General features: G+C 42.0%; 1 protein-coding gene across 1 annotated transcript in view; it reads right to left on the bottom strand.

Moving 5' to 3' along the window:
• The window catches only part of ADAM12 (ADAM metallopeptidase domain 12), a 636998-nt gene that overhangs the window by 73025 nt on the left and 550906 nt on the right, over nucleotides 1–13067 (bottom strand). The window contains exons 15-16 of the mRNA XM_069753950.1: nucleotides 1117–1225; nucleotides 812–1010 (exon numbers count right to left, since the gene is read on the bottom strand). Of these exons, the coding sequence (XP_069610051.1) occupies nucleotides 812–1010; nucleotides 1117–1225 (308 nt within the window). The remainder of the gene's footprint in view (nucleotides 1–811; nucleotides 1011–1116; nucleotides 1226–13067) is intronic.

Raw genomic sequence — 13067 nt, 5'->3', positions numbered from 1 at the left:
ATCCGGCAGGCCGGTCTGAGCAGGTCTCCACATTAGAGCGTGAACAATGTCTTAGTTTTGTCTAAAATGATCGCATTTTATGCTCAGCGGAGAAAAGAATCCAAGAAAACATCCATTCCGAAAGACAGATAATGCCCATGAAAAATGCATCCCGGCAGGAAGAAATAAACGTCTTCAAAAGAAAATAAAAGGAACTTGGAAATGATGCATCAACTTCACCCATCTAACAAATCTCTGTTAAAACTTCAAGTTCACAAAATGAATATTTATAGCGGATCTGTCACCAGAATTCGCTGCCTTCTTATATCAGACAAAATTCCACAAAAAAAATATTGTGATATTTGGCGACAAGAGGTGATCAGAAAATACACCGGAGACATAATTTATAAGTCCAGCATATTCATAAGTTGAGCAATTTATCCAAATTTCCATCCACCTAGAGTGGTGAAGTTCAGTTGGACACACAGTTTTCTGTAGTTCACTTTTTTTTCAGAGAACAAATTTTCAAGATAAACTGAGAAAAGTTTTCAAAATTTAGCATTTACCATGACCAATGGTAAGGCTCAGGTTGAAAAAGTCTAAAAAGACCTGATCTTAGGGACATGCTTTGTGTCATCTAACTGAGAAATGTCATATTTAATCGTGGGACAACTTTTTAAAATTCCCTTTGATGCACAGTTTTGTGACCTTTAAAGAATCAAATTAAAATTCAGAATTTGAAAATTTTCTGAAAAAATGCAAATATACGGTAATCATTATGGGCTACAATAAAAACTTCAGAGCGAATAATACATTTTTTGGTCACACTTACTTTTCCATGTCCGCATTTTGTCCCGGCCAGCACTAGTCCTGGGTCAGGCATGTCATCCCCCAGATATACATGGGTACCCCGACACAGAATTTTGCCGCCTTCTTGCAGGGGGATGTTAGTTTCTATGGACACAGCATTAGTGCCAATTACGGGCCGGCTTGCTCCACCTTGACACTGTATTTTTCCACACTTGGCATCCCTTAAAAAACAAACACAACGGGATTTTGTTCCACACCATGAAATCTAAAATCACCCTCAATGACCATTATCTCATAATCTAGGCAGAAACATAAAACTAAACCTACCGGCTTTCACACTTCATAAAAGATCCAGCAGTGTCTTTCCCGCAGTTTCCATAGGGATCTCCTGCAGAGTTCACTCTCTCGAAACAAATACCTGGGGCAGGCTTGGCACCTGAAATATCAGCGTATTAACCATGTGTTAGTTATCGTTAGAAAAACCTCATTTGATTTTTTTTTGCAGATGGTGACACTTGTTGTCAGGTGGAAAGCGTGAAAATTGTTGCAAATTTTATGAGATTTGCAAGATTCAAAGTAACACATATTTAATTAGTAAAGATTGTGTCAAGCTAAAATAATGGATTCTTTTCAGCATGCACATATTAACATAATGATTCGTAATATATACACATAGCTACAATACCATAAAGCTAGGTTCCAATTATATCGTAGCCTATAAGTGAATTTTACAGACCAAGTAGAAGTAATCGGAAGAATTCATGGTGCATATCATCCATGAAAATAGTATTGACCAATCAGTCAATCTGGGATTATTGGAGTTACCCAATTTTCGGAAGCTTTTTATGATCATGGAAACTGGACAACTAAAATTTTGAAGTTTGGATTCAGCAAAGGCTTTGGAGAACTCTATAGATACAAGCTACAAAATGGACTAAGTGAAGCCTTTATCTAGTAGATTAGATCAGAACTATTTTTTTGTGGACACATTATGAGATGATCCAAAATACTTTTTATTCTGTGAAGGTCTAGGTGTATCTGAAAGAAGGAACATAGAAAGAAGGAATATAAACCAGCTCACCCGTGATGCATAAACCAATCTTTGGGAGCACGGACCCGCTGTGTCCAAGTGTATAAAGTCCAAAAAAGAAGAGAATGTCCAGCTTCACCGAATCCGTAAAAAAGAGTTTTCTAAGGGAGCTTAGTCTCCAGAAACGCGTTGAGATTCTTACCCATATGGTTTGTGCTGAAGTCTGTATCCTCTATGATTAAAGTTTGTGAATAAAGAAAACTCTTTTTTACGGATTCGTTGAAGCTGGACATTCTCTACATGTGCACATACTTTTGAATATTGATAAAAAAAAGTCATATTCTTGGGCTTTTAATAAAAAAATGGTTGTAGAGTTTGGGTCATACGAGATTGAATTTTTCATTCTAGATCGTGTGAATTGGAATACTTTTTTCCTCTTGGAGCAGCGAGGCTAAGTTCAGACAACTGTATGTTATGGTCTACATACAAACCACAATGCCTGGACTAACCATGGGTCTCCTGAACCAAACTTACCTTATGTATGTGTATATGAAACTACGTTTTGGACAGGAGACCTATGGTCAGTCCATGCATTGACATGAAATAAGGCCTTCTGGTCCAAACCTAATTTTGTATAAACATCAGCTTAAACTCTTTAATGATGTTTACTGGCCCTTTTCTCCACCAAAAAGTGTATTTGGAACTATTCAGTTCTCTTCTGAAAGAAAAAGTGAGTATCAGAATATCACAATGCCATCACCACAATGGGAATGTGAGAAGCACAAGAGTAATTTTTACAAGTGACCAATGAGCTTCAAATCAACTTTGTCTTCTCCTAGGGCTTATTGTTATGCCAGAACCTCGCCCTACCAGATGATTCTCTAGTATTTTCGATGGACCAGTCCAACCCTGGAGAAACCTGATCATGGATGGTTGGTTTTGTGCTATTAAGTTTACTCTTCAAAGGACAAAAAATATTTTTTTTCTTGTGTAATTTAAAAGGCAGTTCACATCTGGATTTAGCACACAATGGAAAAAGTTTTATAAAAAGTTTGGGCTATTGTTATAGAATTTGTACAGGTCAGGGACGAAAACAAGTTATGTGAAACATATGATTTGCTTCCATTAAAGCTGAAAAGCATCTTGTTCCTTTAGTACATACCTCAGTGCTTCCCCAGCAGGCTCTCAAAGATAATACTAGGTTTACAGAATAAACATTATCTGTTATCTTGAGAAAAGTGGAAAGAAGTTTTTTTAATGTTTACAGAGTTTCCAATTTGAAATGACCAATTTTAAGCACAATGTAAAATATACCTTTACGTATCTAGCTGTAAAGTTGATAGCAAAAAAAGGGGGCAGAGTCGCAGTTAAGCCATGGTGCTTAAGGAGGCCTAAGACCCCTCTGTCCCATATTTAGACAATAATATTACGGAATATAGTAGGTGGGGGGCATGTTACATATTTTGTATTACGGCAAACTTCACATTACACCTCTGATGGGCAAAATTTAATTAATTTACACAGGAATCACTTCAAGATGATTATACTTAACTTAAGCCCCCATACACATTAGGTGGCTGTTGGCGAAATGATGGTTTGGCCAACTGTTTGACCGGCAGCCATGTTTGGCATCTCTCCCATATACAGGAGTGTTCGATTGACCAAGCACTCCTTCAGCCAAGCGCTTCTGAGTTCTCTACGAGAGAGAGACGCTGCCAGACATCTCTGGAAATGGCTTACAGTATTTCTGATAGAATAAAGGACCTGGCAGTCAGAAATCAGACAAACTAGATCCCCATATACATTAGACTGTCGGCCGACATTAGTCTAATGTAAATTGGGAACTTGACACTTGAACAAAAGCTGGTATTCCTCCATCTATGTTGGGTTCATGAATGAGAACCCTGAGAGTCATGTCATTTCAGACATACATTAGTTAGTCACATCAAGAAATGGCTACAAAAAGCTTCTCTCTCTCTGGAGGACCCATCATTTTTGCGTACAAGATGGCCAGCCAGCCGATTTTAATAAGCCGATGTAGGTACAGTACATTCAGCCGATAGAATAATGCCTCCTCCTCCTGTCTATCCTCCAACAGATGATGATGGGGGATAGAAAGATCTGGCATGTCTGATTTTAGAATGACAATTCTTATGTTCACAGTGAAACAGTCCACCATGGGAAATGTCACTCAGTGGCTTCAGTGGCTCTTTCATTGAGCACACAGGAGTGATCAGTACGTGTATGGAGACGTCGTAAGAGATAGGTATGTTATATAGGGCCCCTTAGGACATATGGACACCATGGGAGATGCCTCCCAGTCCCCACTAGGAATCCCTGCAGTGGAAATCAGCTAGCCTCAGCTTTCTAGACCATAGATGAGCCACCATGACAACATGGAAGCCATTAGTTCAGGAGCGTAGAGAGTTTTACATTAGGATCCACATGAAATGATAGCTTAGTGGTTTTGCAAAACTGGGGTCCTGGGTTTAAATCCCACCAATTCCTCTGTGTTCTCCGGTTTCCTCCCACACTCCAAAAGAAAATACCGATAGGGGATCTAGATTGCGAGGCTTCAATGGGCAAAGTGATGATGATGTCTGCAGAATTAATGGGGCTGTAAAATTAAGAAATATAGAAAAGGAAATGCAGAAGAAGTATTAATGGATCATCGAATATTGTGTAAGTGTCTGGCAATAGCTGTAGGAGGAGACACGACCCATCGAGAGCGGCTGTAATAATCACTACTCTGTATAACAAGACAGAAATTGTCGATTAACGCTCAGGTAAAGATGAAGCGTTTAAGATGTGGATTCGGACAAGACGAAAAATGCCATAAAGTGCAGTATTATATAATAAACCACAGGCGGCTATTAGGAAACTACTCGAGCGTCACAACAAAGCGACTATCCTGAGGAAAGCTGCAATGCGAAATTAATTTGGTTTCACAGACGTTATTCCTCATCCTGTGCTTCCTTTTAGTGGGGAACATCTCTTGTAAACCAATAATAAAATCAATGCCAGGAAAGCGAGACATATTCATTTCAGTCTAGTTACAGCAAACAAGTCATAAAATCTGACTCGATGTGTCTACATGTTGTTTGTGCGGTCTCAGGTATCAAGGCTAACACAATGGAGCAGAGTCAAAGAGAAAATGTCCACCATAGCAAGCAGTCAGACTCCATGGTGGATTGGTTGCTATGGGTAAGTAATTCCCTATTCCTTTCCTTCAGTTTTCATGCATATTCCCAATTGAGTGGTTGAACTGTGCAAAAACTATGGTATAAACCCTCCAAATTTGAGTGTAAAATATGATTTACCAGCATATATATATATATATATATATATATATATATATATATACCGTATATAAAGGGAACATGTCATCACGAAATGACTTATTGTTTAACCCCTTCACCCTGGAGCTTTTTTCGGTTTTGTGTTTTTGTTCTTCGATCCCCTCCTTCCCAGAGCCATAACTTTTTTATTTTTCCGTCAATATGGTTATGTGAGGGCTTATTGTTTGCGGGACGAGTTTTACTTTTGAACGACACCATTGGTTTTTCCATGTCATATACTAAAAAAACGGGAAAAAAATTCCAAGTGCGGTGAAATTGCAAAACAAAAATACAATCCCACGCTAGTGTCTCCATTTTACATGATCTGGGGTCAGGTGAGGGCTTATTTTTTGCGTGCCTAGCTGACACTTTTAATGATACCATTTTGGTGCAGTTATGATCTTTTGATCACCAGTTATTGCATTTTAGTGCAATGTTGCGGCGACCAAAAAAAGTAATTCTGGCGTTTTGACTTTTTTTCTCACTACATCATTTAGCGATCAGGTTAACCCTTTTTTTTATTGATAGATCAGGTGATTCTGAACTCGGCGATACCAAAAATGTGTATGTTTGATTTTTTTATTGTTTTATTTTGAATGGGGAAAAAGGGGGGTGATTTGAACTTTCATAATTTATTTTTTATATATATATATTTTTAAAAACATTTTTCTTTAACTTTTGGCATGCTTCAATAGTCTCCATAGAAGACTAGAAGTTGCCATAGCCCGATCAGCTCTTCTACATAAAAGCAATGATCAGATCGCCTCTATATACTGTAGCAGATATACTGACTTGCTATGAGCGCCTACCACTTGGTGGCGCTCATAACAATCCCGCACTGACAACCATAGAGGTCTCAAGGAGACCTCTGGTTGTCATGCCGACGAACCGATGACCCCCAATCACGTGATGGGGGTCACCGGTGCGCGTATTTCCGGCCTGATGGCTGGAAGCGCGATTTAAATACCGCTGTCAAAATTTAACTGATAACACCTCTATATACAGTAGATAACACAGTATCCATCACTCACAATAGGTGATATCACAGCTCACCTCCTCCTCCTGTACAATGACTGATGATAACACCTCTATATACAGTAGATAACACAGGATCCACCATTCACAATAGGTGATGTCACAGCTCACCTCCTCCTTCTGTACAATGACCAACAACACCTCTACATGCAGTAGATAACACAGGATCCACCATTCACAATAGGTGATGTCACAGCTCACCTCCTCCTTCTGTACAATGACCAACAACACCTCTACATGCAGTAGATAACACAGGATCCACCATTCACAATAGGTGATGTCACAGCTCACCTCCTCCTTCTGTACAATGACCAACAACACCTCTATTGTTGTGAATTCTGTTATCGAACTCCCTCCTGTGGTCATGAATGGTACTTTGGCGAGTTCTGTCCATGGACTCCCTCTGGTGGCTGTGAGTGGAGCTGCTGCTTCTGAGGTTCCTTCCACAGGTGACATAGTTTATTCCTTGGCTGGCTGCTCTATTTAACTCCACTCAGATCGTTACTTCATGCCAGCTGTCAATGTTCTTGTACTGGTTCAGTTCGCTCTTGGATCTTTCTGGTGACCTGTCTACTCCAGCAGAAGCTAAGTCCCTGCTAGTTAATTATTTGTTCGTTGTTTCCTTGTCCAGCTTGCTTTCATGATTTTGTCTTGCTAGCTGGAAGCTCTGGGATGCAGAGTGGCACCTCCGCACCGTGAGTCGGTGCGGAGGCCTTTTTGCACACTCTGCGTGGTCTTTTGTGGTTTTTTGTGCTGACCACAAAGATACCTTTCCTATCCTCAGTCTGTTTAGTAAGTCTGGCCTCCCTTTGCTGAAACCTGTTTCATTTCTGTGTTTGTGACTTTCATCTTAACTCACAGTCAATATATGTGGGGGGCTGCCTTTTCCTTTGGGAAATTTCTCTGAGGCAAGGTAGGCTTTATTTTCAATCTCTAGGGCTAGTTAGCTCTTAGGCTGTGAAGAGGCGTCTAGGCAATGTTAGGTACGCTCCACGGCTATTTCTAGTTGTGTGATAGGATTAGGGATTGCGGTCAGCAGAGCTCCCACTTCCCAGAGCTTGTCCTGTGTGAGTTTAACCATCAGGTCGTTCCGGGTGCTCCTAACCACCAGGTCCATAACAGTACAGCTGTCCCAAAGTATTAATGCATCTCAATAGAGGGATAAGAGAAGTTCTGAGACCATTTTTTTTTCTCTGCAGTGTGTTTTGTCTTTCTTTTCCCCTTAACCTCTGGGTGGTTGAGGACACAGGTGTAGATATGGACATTCAAGGTCTGTCCTCTTGTGTGGATCATCTCACTGCAAGGGTACAAAACATTCAAGATTTTGTGGTTCAGAATCTGATGTTAGAGCCTAGAATTCCAATTCCTGATTTGTTTTCTGGGGATAGATCTAAGTTCCTGAATTTGAAAAATAATTGTAAACTGTTTCTAGCTTTGAAACCCCGCTCCTCTGGTGACCCCGTTCAACAAGTAAAAATCATTATTTCTTTGTTGCGTGGTGATTCCACTCATGCTATCTCCGATTGTCCTAAGCGCACTAAGCGGTTCGCTAGGTCTGCCACTATTGGTACGGTACAGTCTAAATTTCTTTTGTCCGTTACTCTGATTTGCTCTTTGTTGTCCTATTCTGTTATGGCATTTGTGGATTCAGGCGCTGCCCTGAATTTGATGGACTTGGAGTTTGCCAGGCGCTGTGGTTTTTTCTTGGAGCCTTTGCAGTATCCTATTCCATTGAGAGGAATTGATACTACGCCTTTGGCCAAGAATAAGCCTCAGTACTGGACTCAATTGACCATGTGTATGACTCCTGCACATCAGGAGGATATTCGCTTTTTGGTGTTGCATAATCTGCATGATGTGGTCGTTTTTGGGTTGCCATGGCTACAGGTCCATAATCCAGTATTGGATGGGAAATCTATGTCTGTGTCCGGCTGGGGTTGTCAGGGGGTACATGGTGATGTTCCATTGCTGTCAATTTCGCCTTCCACTCCTTCTGAAGTCCCTGAGTTTTTGTCAGATTACCGGGATGTATTTGATGAGCCCAAATCCAGTGCCCTACCTCCTCATAGGGATTGCGATTTTGCTATTAATTTGATTCCTGGTAGTTAGTTTCCTAAGGGCCGACTGTTTAATTTATCTGTGCCAGAGCACGCCGCTATGCGGAGTTATATAAAGGAATCCTTGGAGAAAGGTCATATTCGCCCGTCGTCATCACCGTTGGGAGCAGGGTTCTTTTTTGTGGCCAAGAAGGATGGTTCTTTGAGACCTTGTATTGATTACCGCCTTCTTAATAAGATCACAGTCAAATTTCAGTACCCTTTGCCGCTGCTGTCTGATTTGTTTGCTCGGATTAAGGGGGCTAGTTGGTTCACCAATATAGATCTTCGAGGGGCATATAATCTTGTGCGAATTAAACAGGGCGATGAATGGAAAACAGCATTTAATACGCCCGAGGGCCATTTTGAGTACCTGGTTATGCCATTTGGGCTTTCTAATGCTCCATCTGTGTTTCAGTCCTTTATGCATGACATCTTCCGAAAGTACCTGGATAGATTTATGATTGTATATTTGGATGATATTTTGGTCTTTTCGGATGATTGGGAGTCTCATGTGAAGCAGGTCAGAATGGTGTTCCAGGTCCTTCGTGCGAATTCCTTGTTTGTGAAGGGGTCAAAATGTCTCTTTGGAGTTCAGAAGGTTTCATTTTTGGGTTTCATTTTTTCCCCTTCTACTATCGAGATGGACCCTGTTAAAGTTCAGGCCATTTATGATTGGACTCAGCCGACATCTGTGAAGAGCCTGCAGAAGTTCCTGGGCTTTGCTAATTTTTACCGTCGCTTCATCGCTAATTTTTCTAGTGCTGCTAAACCGTTGACTGATTTGACCAAGAAAGGTGCTGATGTGGTCAATTGGTCCTCTGCGGCTGTAGAGGCTTTTCAGGAGTTGAAGCGTCGTTTTTCTTCTGCCCCTGTGTTGCGTCAGCCAGATGTTTCGCTCCCGTTTCAGGTCGAGGTTGATGCTTCTGAGATTGGAGCAGGGGCTGTTTTGTCGCAAAGAAGTTCTGATGGCTCGGTGATGAAACCATGTGCCTTCTTTTCTAGAAAACTCTCGCCTGCTGAGCGCAATTATGATGTTGGCAATCGAGAGTTGTTGGCCATGAAGTGGGCATTCGAGGAGTGGCGACATTGGCTTGAAGGAGCCAAGCATCGTGTGGTGGTCTTGACGGATCACAAGAATTTGACTTATCTCGAGTCTGCGAAACGGTTGGATCCTAGACAGGCTCGATGGTCGCTGTTTTTCTCCCGTTTTGATTTTGTGGTTTCGTACCTTCCGGGCTCTAAGAATGTGAAGGCTGATGCCCTGTCAAGGAGTTTTGTGCCTGACTCTCCGGGTGTTCCTGAGCCGGCGGGTATTCTCAAAGAGGGGGTAATTTTGTCTGCCATCTCCCCTGATTTGCGGCGGGTGCTGCAGAAGTTTCAGGCTGATAGACCTGACCGTTGTCCAGCGGAGAAATTGTTTGTCCCTGATGGATGGACTAGTAGAGTTATCTCTGAGGTTCATTGTTCGGTGTTGGCTGGTCATCCTGGAATCTTTGGTACCAGAGATTTGGTGGCTAGATCCTTTTGGTGGCCTTCATTGTCACGGAATGTGCGTTCTTTTGTGCAGTCCTGTGGGACTTGTGCTCGGGCTAATCCCTGCTGTTCTCGTGCCAGTGGGTTGCTTTTGCCCTTGCTGGTCCCGAAGGGGCCCTGGATGCATATTTCCATGGATTTTATTTCAGATCTCCCTGTCTCTCAAAAGATGTCGGTCATTTGGGTCGTTTGTGATCGCTTCTCTAAGATGGTCCATTTGGTACCCTTGTCTAAATTACCTTCCTCCTCTGATTTGGTGCCATTGTTTTTCCAGCATGTGGTTCGTTTGCATGGCATTCCGGAGAACATCGTCTCGGACAGAGGTTCCCAGTTTGTTTTGAGGTTTTGGCGGTCCTTTTGTGCTAAGATGGGCATTGATTTGTATTTTTCTTCGGCTTTCCATCCTCAGACAAATGGCCAAACCAAACGAACTAATCAGACTTTGGAAACATATCTGAGATGCTTTGTTTCTGCTGATCAGGATGATTGGGTGTCCTTCTTGCCTTTGGCTGAGTTCGCCCTTAATAATCGGGCCAGCTCGGCTACTTTGGTTTCGCCTTTTTTCTGTAATTCTGGTTTCCATCCTCGTTTCTCTTCAGGGCAGGTTGAGCCTTCGGACTGTCCTGGTGTGGATTCTGTGGTGGACAGGTTGCAGCAGATTTGGACTCATGTGGTGGACAATTTGACATTGTCCCAGGAGAAGGCTCAACGTTTCGCTAACCGCCGGCGCTGGGTTGGTCCCCGACTTCGTGTTGGGGATTTGGTTTGGTTGTCGTCTCGTTATGTTCCTATGAAGGTTTCCTCTCCTAAGTTTAAGCCTCGTTTCATTGGTCCGTATAAGATTTCTGAAGTTCTCAATCCTGTGTTATTTCGTTTGGCCCTTCCATCTTCTTTTGCCATCCATAATATGTTCCATAAGTCGTTATTGCGGAAATACGTGGTGCCTATGGTTCCCTCCGTTGATCCTCCTGCCCCGGTGTTGGTCGAGGGGGAGTTGGAGTATGTGGTGGAGAAGATTGTGGATTCTCGTATTTCGAGACGGAAACTCCAGTACCTGGTCAAGTGGAAGGGTTATGGTCAGGAAGATAATTCCTGGGTTGTTGCCTCTGATGTTCATGCTGCCGATCTAGTTCGTGCCTTTCATTTGGCTCGTCCTGATCGGCCTGGGGGCTCTGGTGAGGGTTCGGTGACCCCTCCTCAAGGGGGGGGTACTGTTGTGAATTCTCTTATCGAACTCCCTCCTGTGGTCATGAATGGTACTTCGGCGAGTTCTGTCCATGGACTCCCTCTGGTGGCTGTGAGTGGAGCTGCTGCTTCTGAGGTTCCTTCCACAGGTGACATAGTTTATTCCTTGGCTGGCTGCTCTATTTAACTCCACTCAGATCGTTACTCCATGCCAGCTGTCAATGTTCTTGTACTGGTTCAGTTCGCTCTTGGATCTTTCTGGTGACCTGTCTACTCCAGCAGAAGCTAAGTCCCTGCTAGTTAATTATTTGTTTGTTGTTTCCTTGTCCAGCTTGCTTTCATGATTTTGTCTTGGTAGCTGGAAGCTCTGGGATGCAGAGTGGCACCTCCGCACCGTGAGTCGGTGCGGAGGTCTTTTTGCACACTCTGCGTGGTCTTTTGTGGTTTTTTTGTGCTGACCGCAAGGTTACCTTTCCTATCCTCAGTCTGTTTAGTAAGTCTGGCCTCCCTTTGCTGAAACCTGTTTCATTTCTGTGTTTGTGACTTTCATCTTAACTCACAGTCAATATATGTGGGGGGCTGCCTTTTCCTTTGGGAAATTTCTCTGAGGCATGGTAGGCTTTATTTTCAATCTCTATGGCTAGTTAGCTTTTAGGCTGTGAAGAGGCGTCTAGGCAATGTTAGGTACGCTCCATGGCTATTTCTAGTTGTGTGATAGGATTAGGGATTGCGGTCAGCAGAGCTCCCACTTCCCAGAGCTTGTCCTGTGTGAGTTTAACCATCAGGTCGTTCCGGGTGCTCCTAACCACCAGGTCCATAACACTCTATATACGGTAGATAACACAGGATCCACCATTCACAATAGGTGATGTCACAGCTCACCTCCTCTTCCTGTACAATGACCAACAACACCTCTATATACAGTAGATAACACATGATCCACCATTCACAATAGGTGATGTCACAGCTCACCTCCTCCTCCTGTACAATGACCAACAACACCTCTATTTACAGCAGATAACACAGGATCCACGCGCGGTAGGAAATGCAGGATCCGACGTACGAAAAAACGTTCCCTTGAACATTTTTTCGTGACAACAGTCTGCCAAAACACAACGCATCCAGTGCACGACGGACGGCAATACAAGTCTATGGGAAAAAATGCATCCTGCGGGCACATTTGCAGGATGCATTTTTTTCCCCAAAATGACGCATTGCGACGGAGGCCAAATGTCGCAAGTGTGAAAGTAGCCTTACAAGCAATGATAGCTTTGTTCTTTTAACCCCCTTCCCCAAAAAATATACTTAACTTGAAATAAAATGAGAGTGATAAATGAAAGAAAATATCATCAGAAAAATATCACAGTAGATGATGTACTATTTCATATTTTCAGCAATATAAATCATCCCATCCATGGAATATATATATATGTGTGAATGTTTGTCAAGGTCATTATTGTTCCTGGTCATATCAAGTGTACAGAGGGTCCCAAACAATGGAAATGATAGAAAATAAATCTACCTCACAGCACTATCACCTTATCCTAGAGAATTAAATTAGTTCACAGAGATATGTATTGATTGGAGGTTGGTGATAATGGGATCACCTTTGGCCTCCGGGCAGAAGTTTTTCATCATATTCCTTCCACAAAGAGTGGACTTTTATCTACAACAGAGTAGATTTTCCTCTGTTCTTCTGCTGGTATAATAACAGGAAATCAATCACTGGAAAATTATTTTTTTTAATGTAAAAATGTGAAAAAAAATTAAAAATATTTTCTTTGTATAATTTATTGCTTTTTTTTCTTACACTGATGAATATAATTCCATATATAATAGAGCACCCATGTAACAAAGTATATGTATGAGTATAGTAAAATGCATAAGAGAGATGGGGTAATATTTGCCTTTGGATACTTTTTTAGCAGTCCACCACATTACTTTTAATTCTTCCCTTGGTAATAATCAATGATTCATATATAGCAAGGGAATATTCCCATAAATGCCAACGTTTCTCAAATTGAGAGTCCTCAGTGGTTGATACCTTTTAATGGCTAA

Source organism: Ranitomeya imitator, chromosome 2, assembly GCF_032444005.1.
Source record: "Ranitomeya imitator isolate aRanImi1 chromosome 2, aRanImi1.pri, whole genome shotgun sequence".
Classification (NCBI taxonomy): Eukaryota; Metazoa; Chordata; class Amphibia; order Anura; family Dendrobatidae; genus Ranitomeya; species Ranitomeya imitator.
Note: the sequence above shows the minus strand (reverse complement) of the source record. Positions and strands in the feature narration are given on the sequence as shown.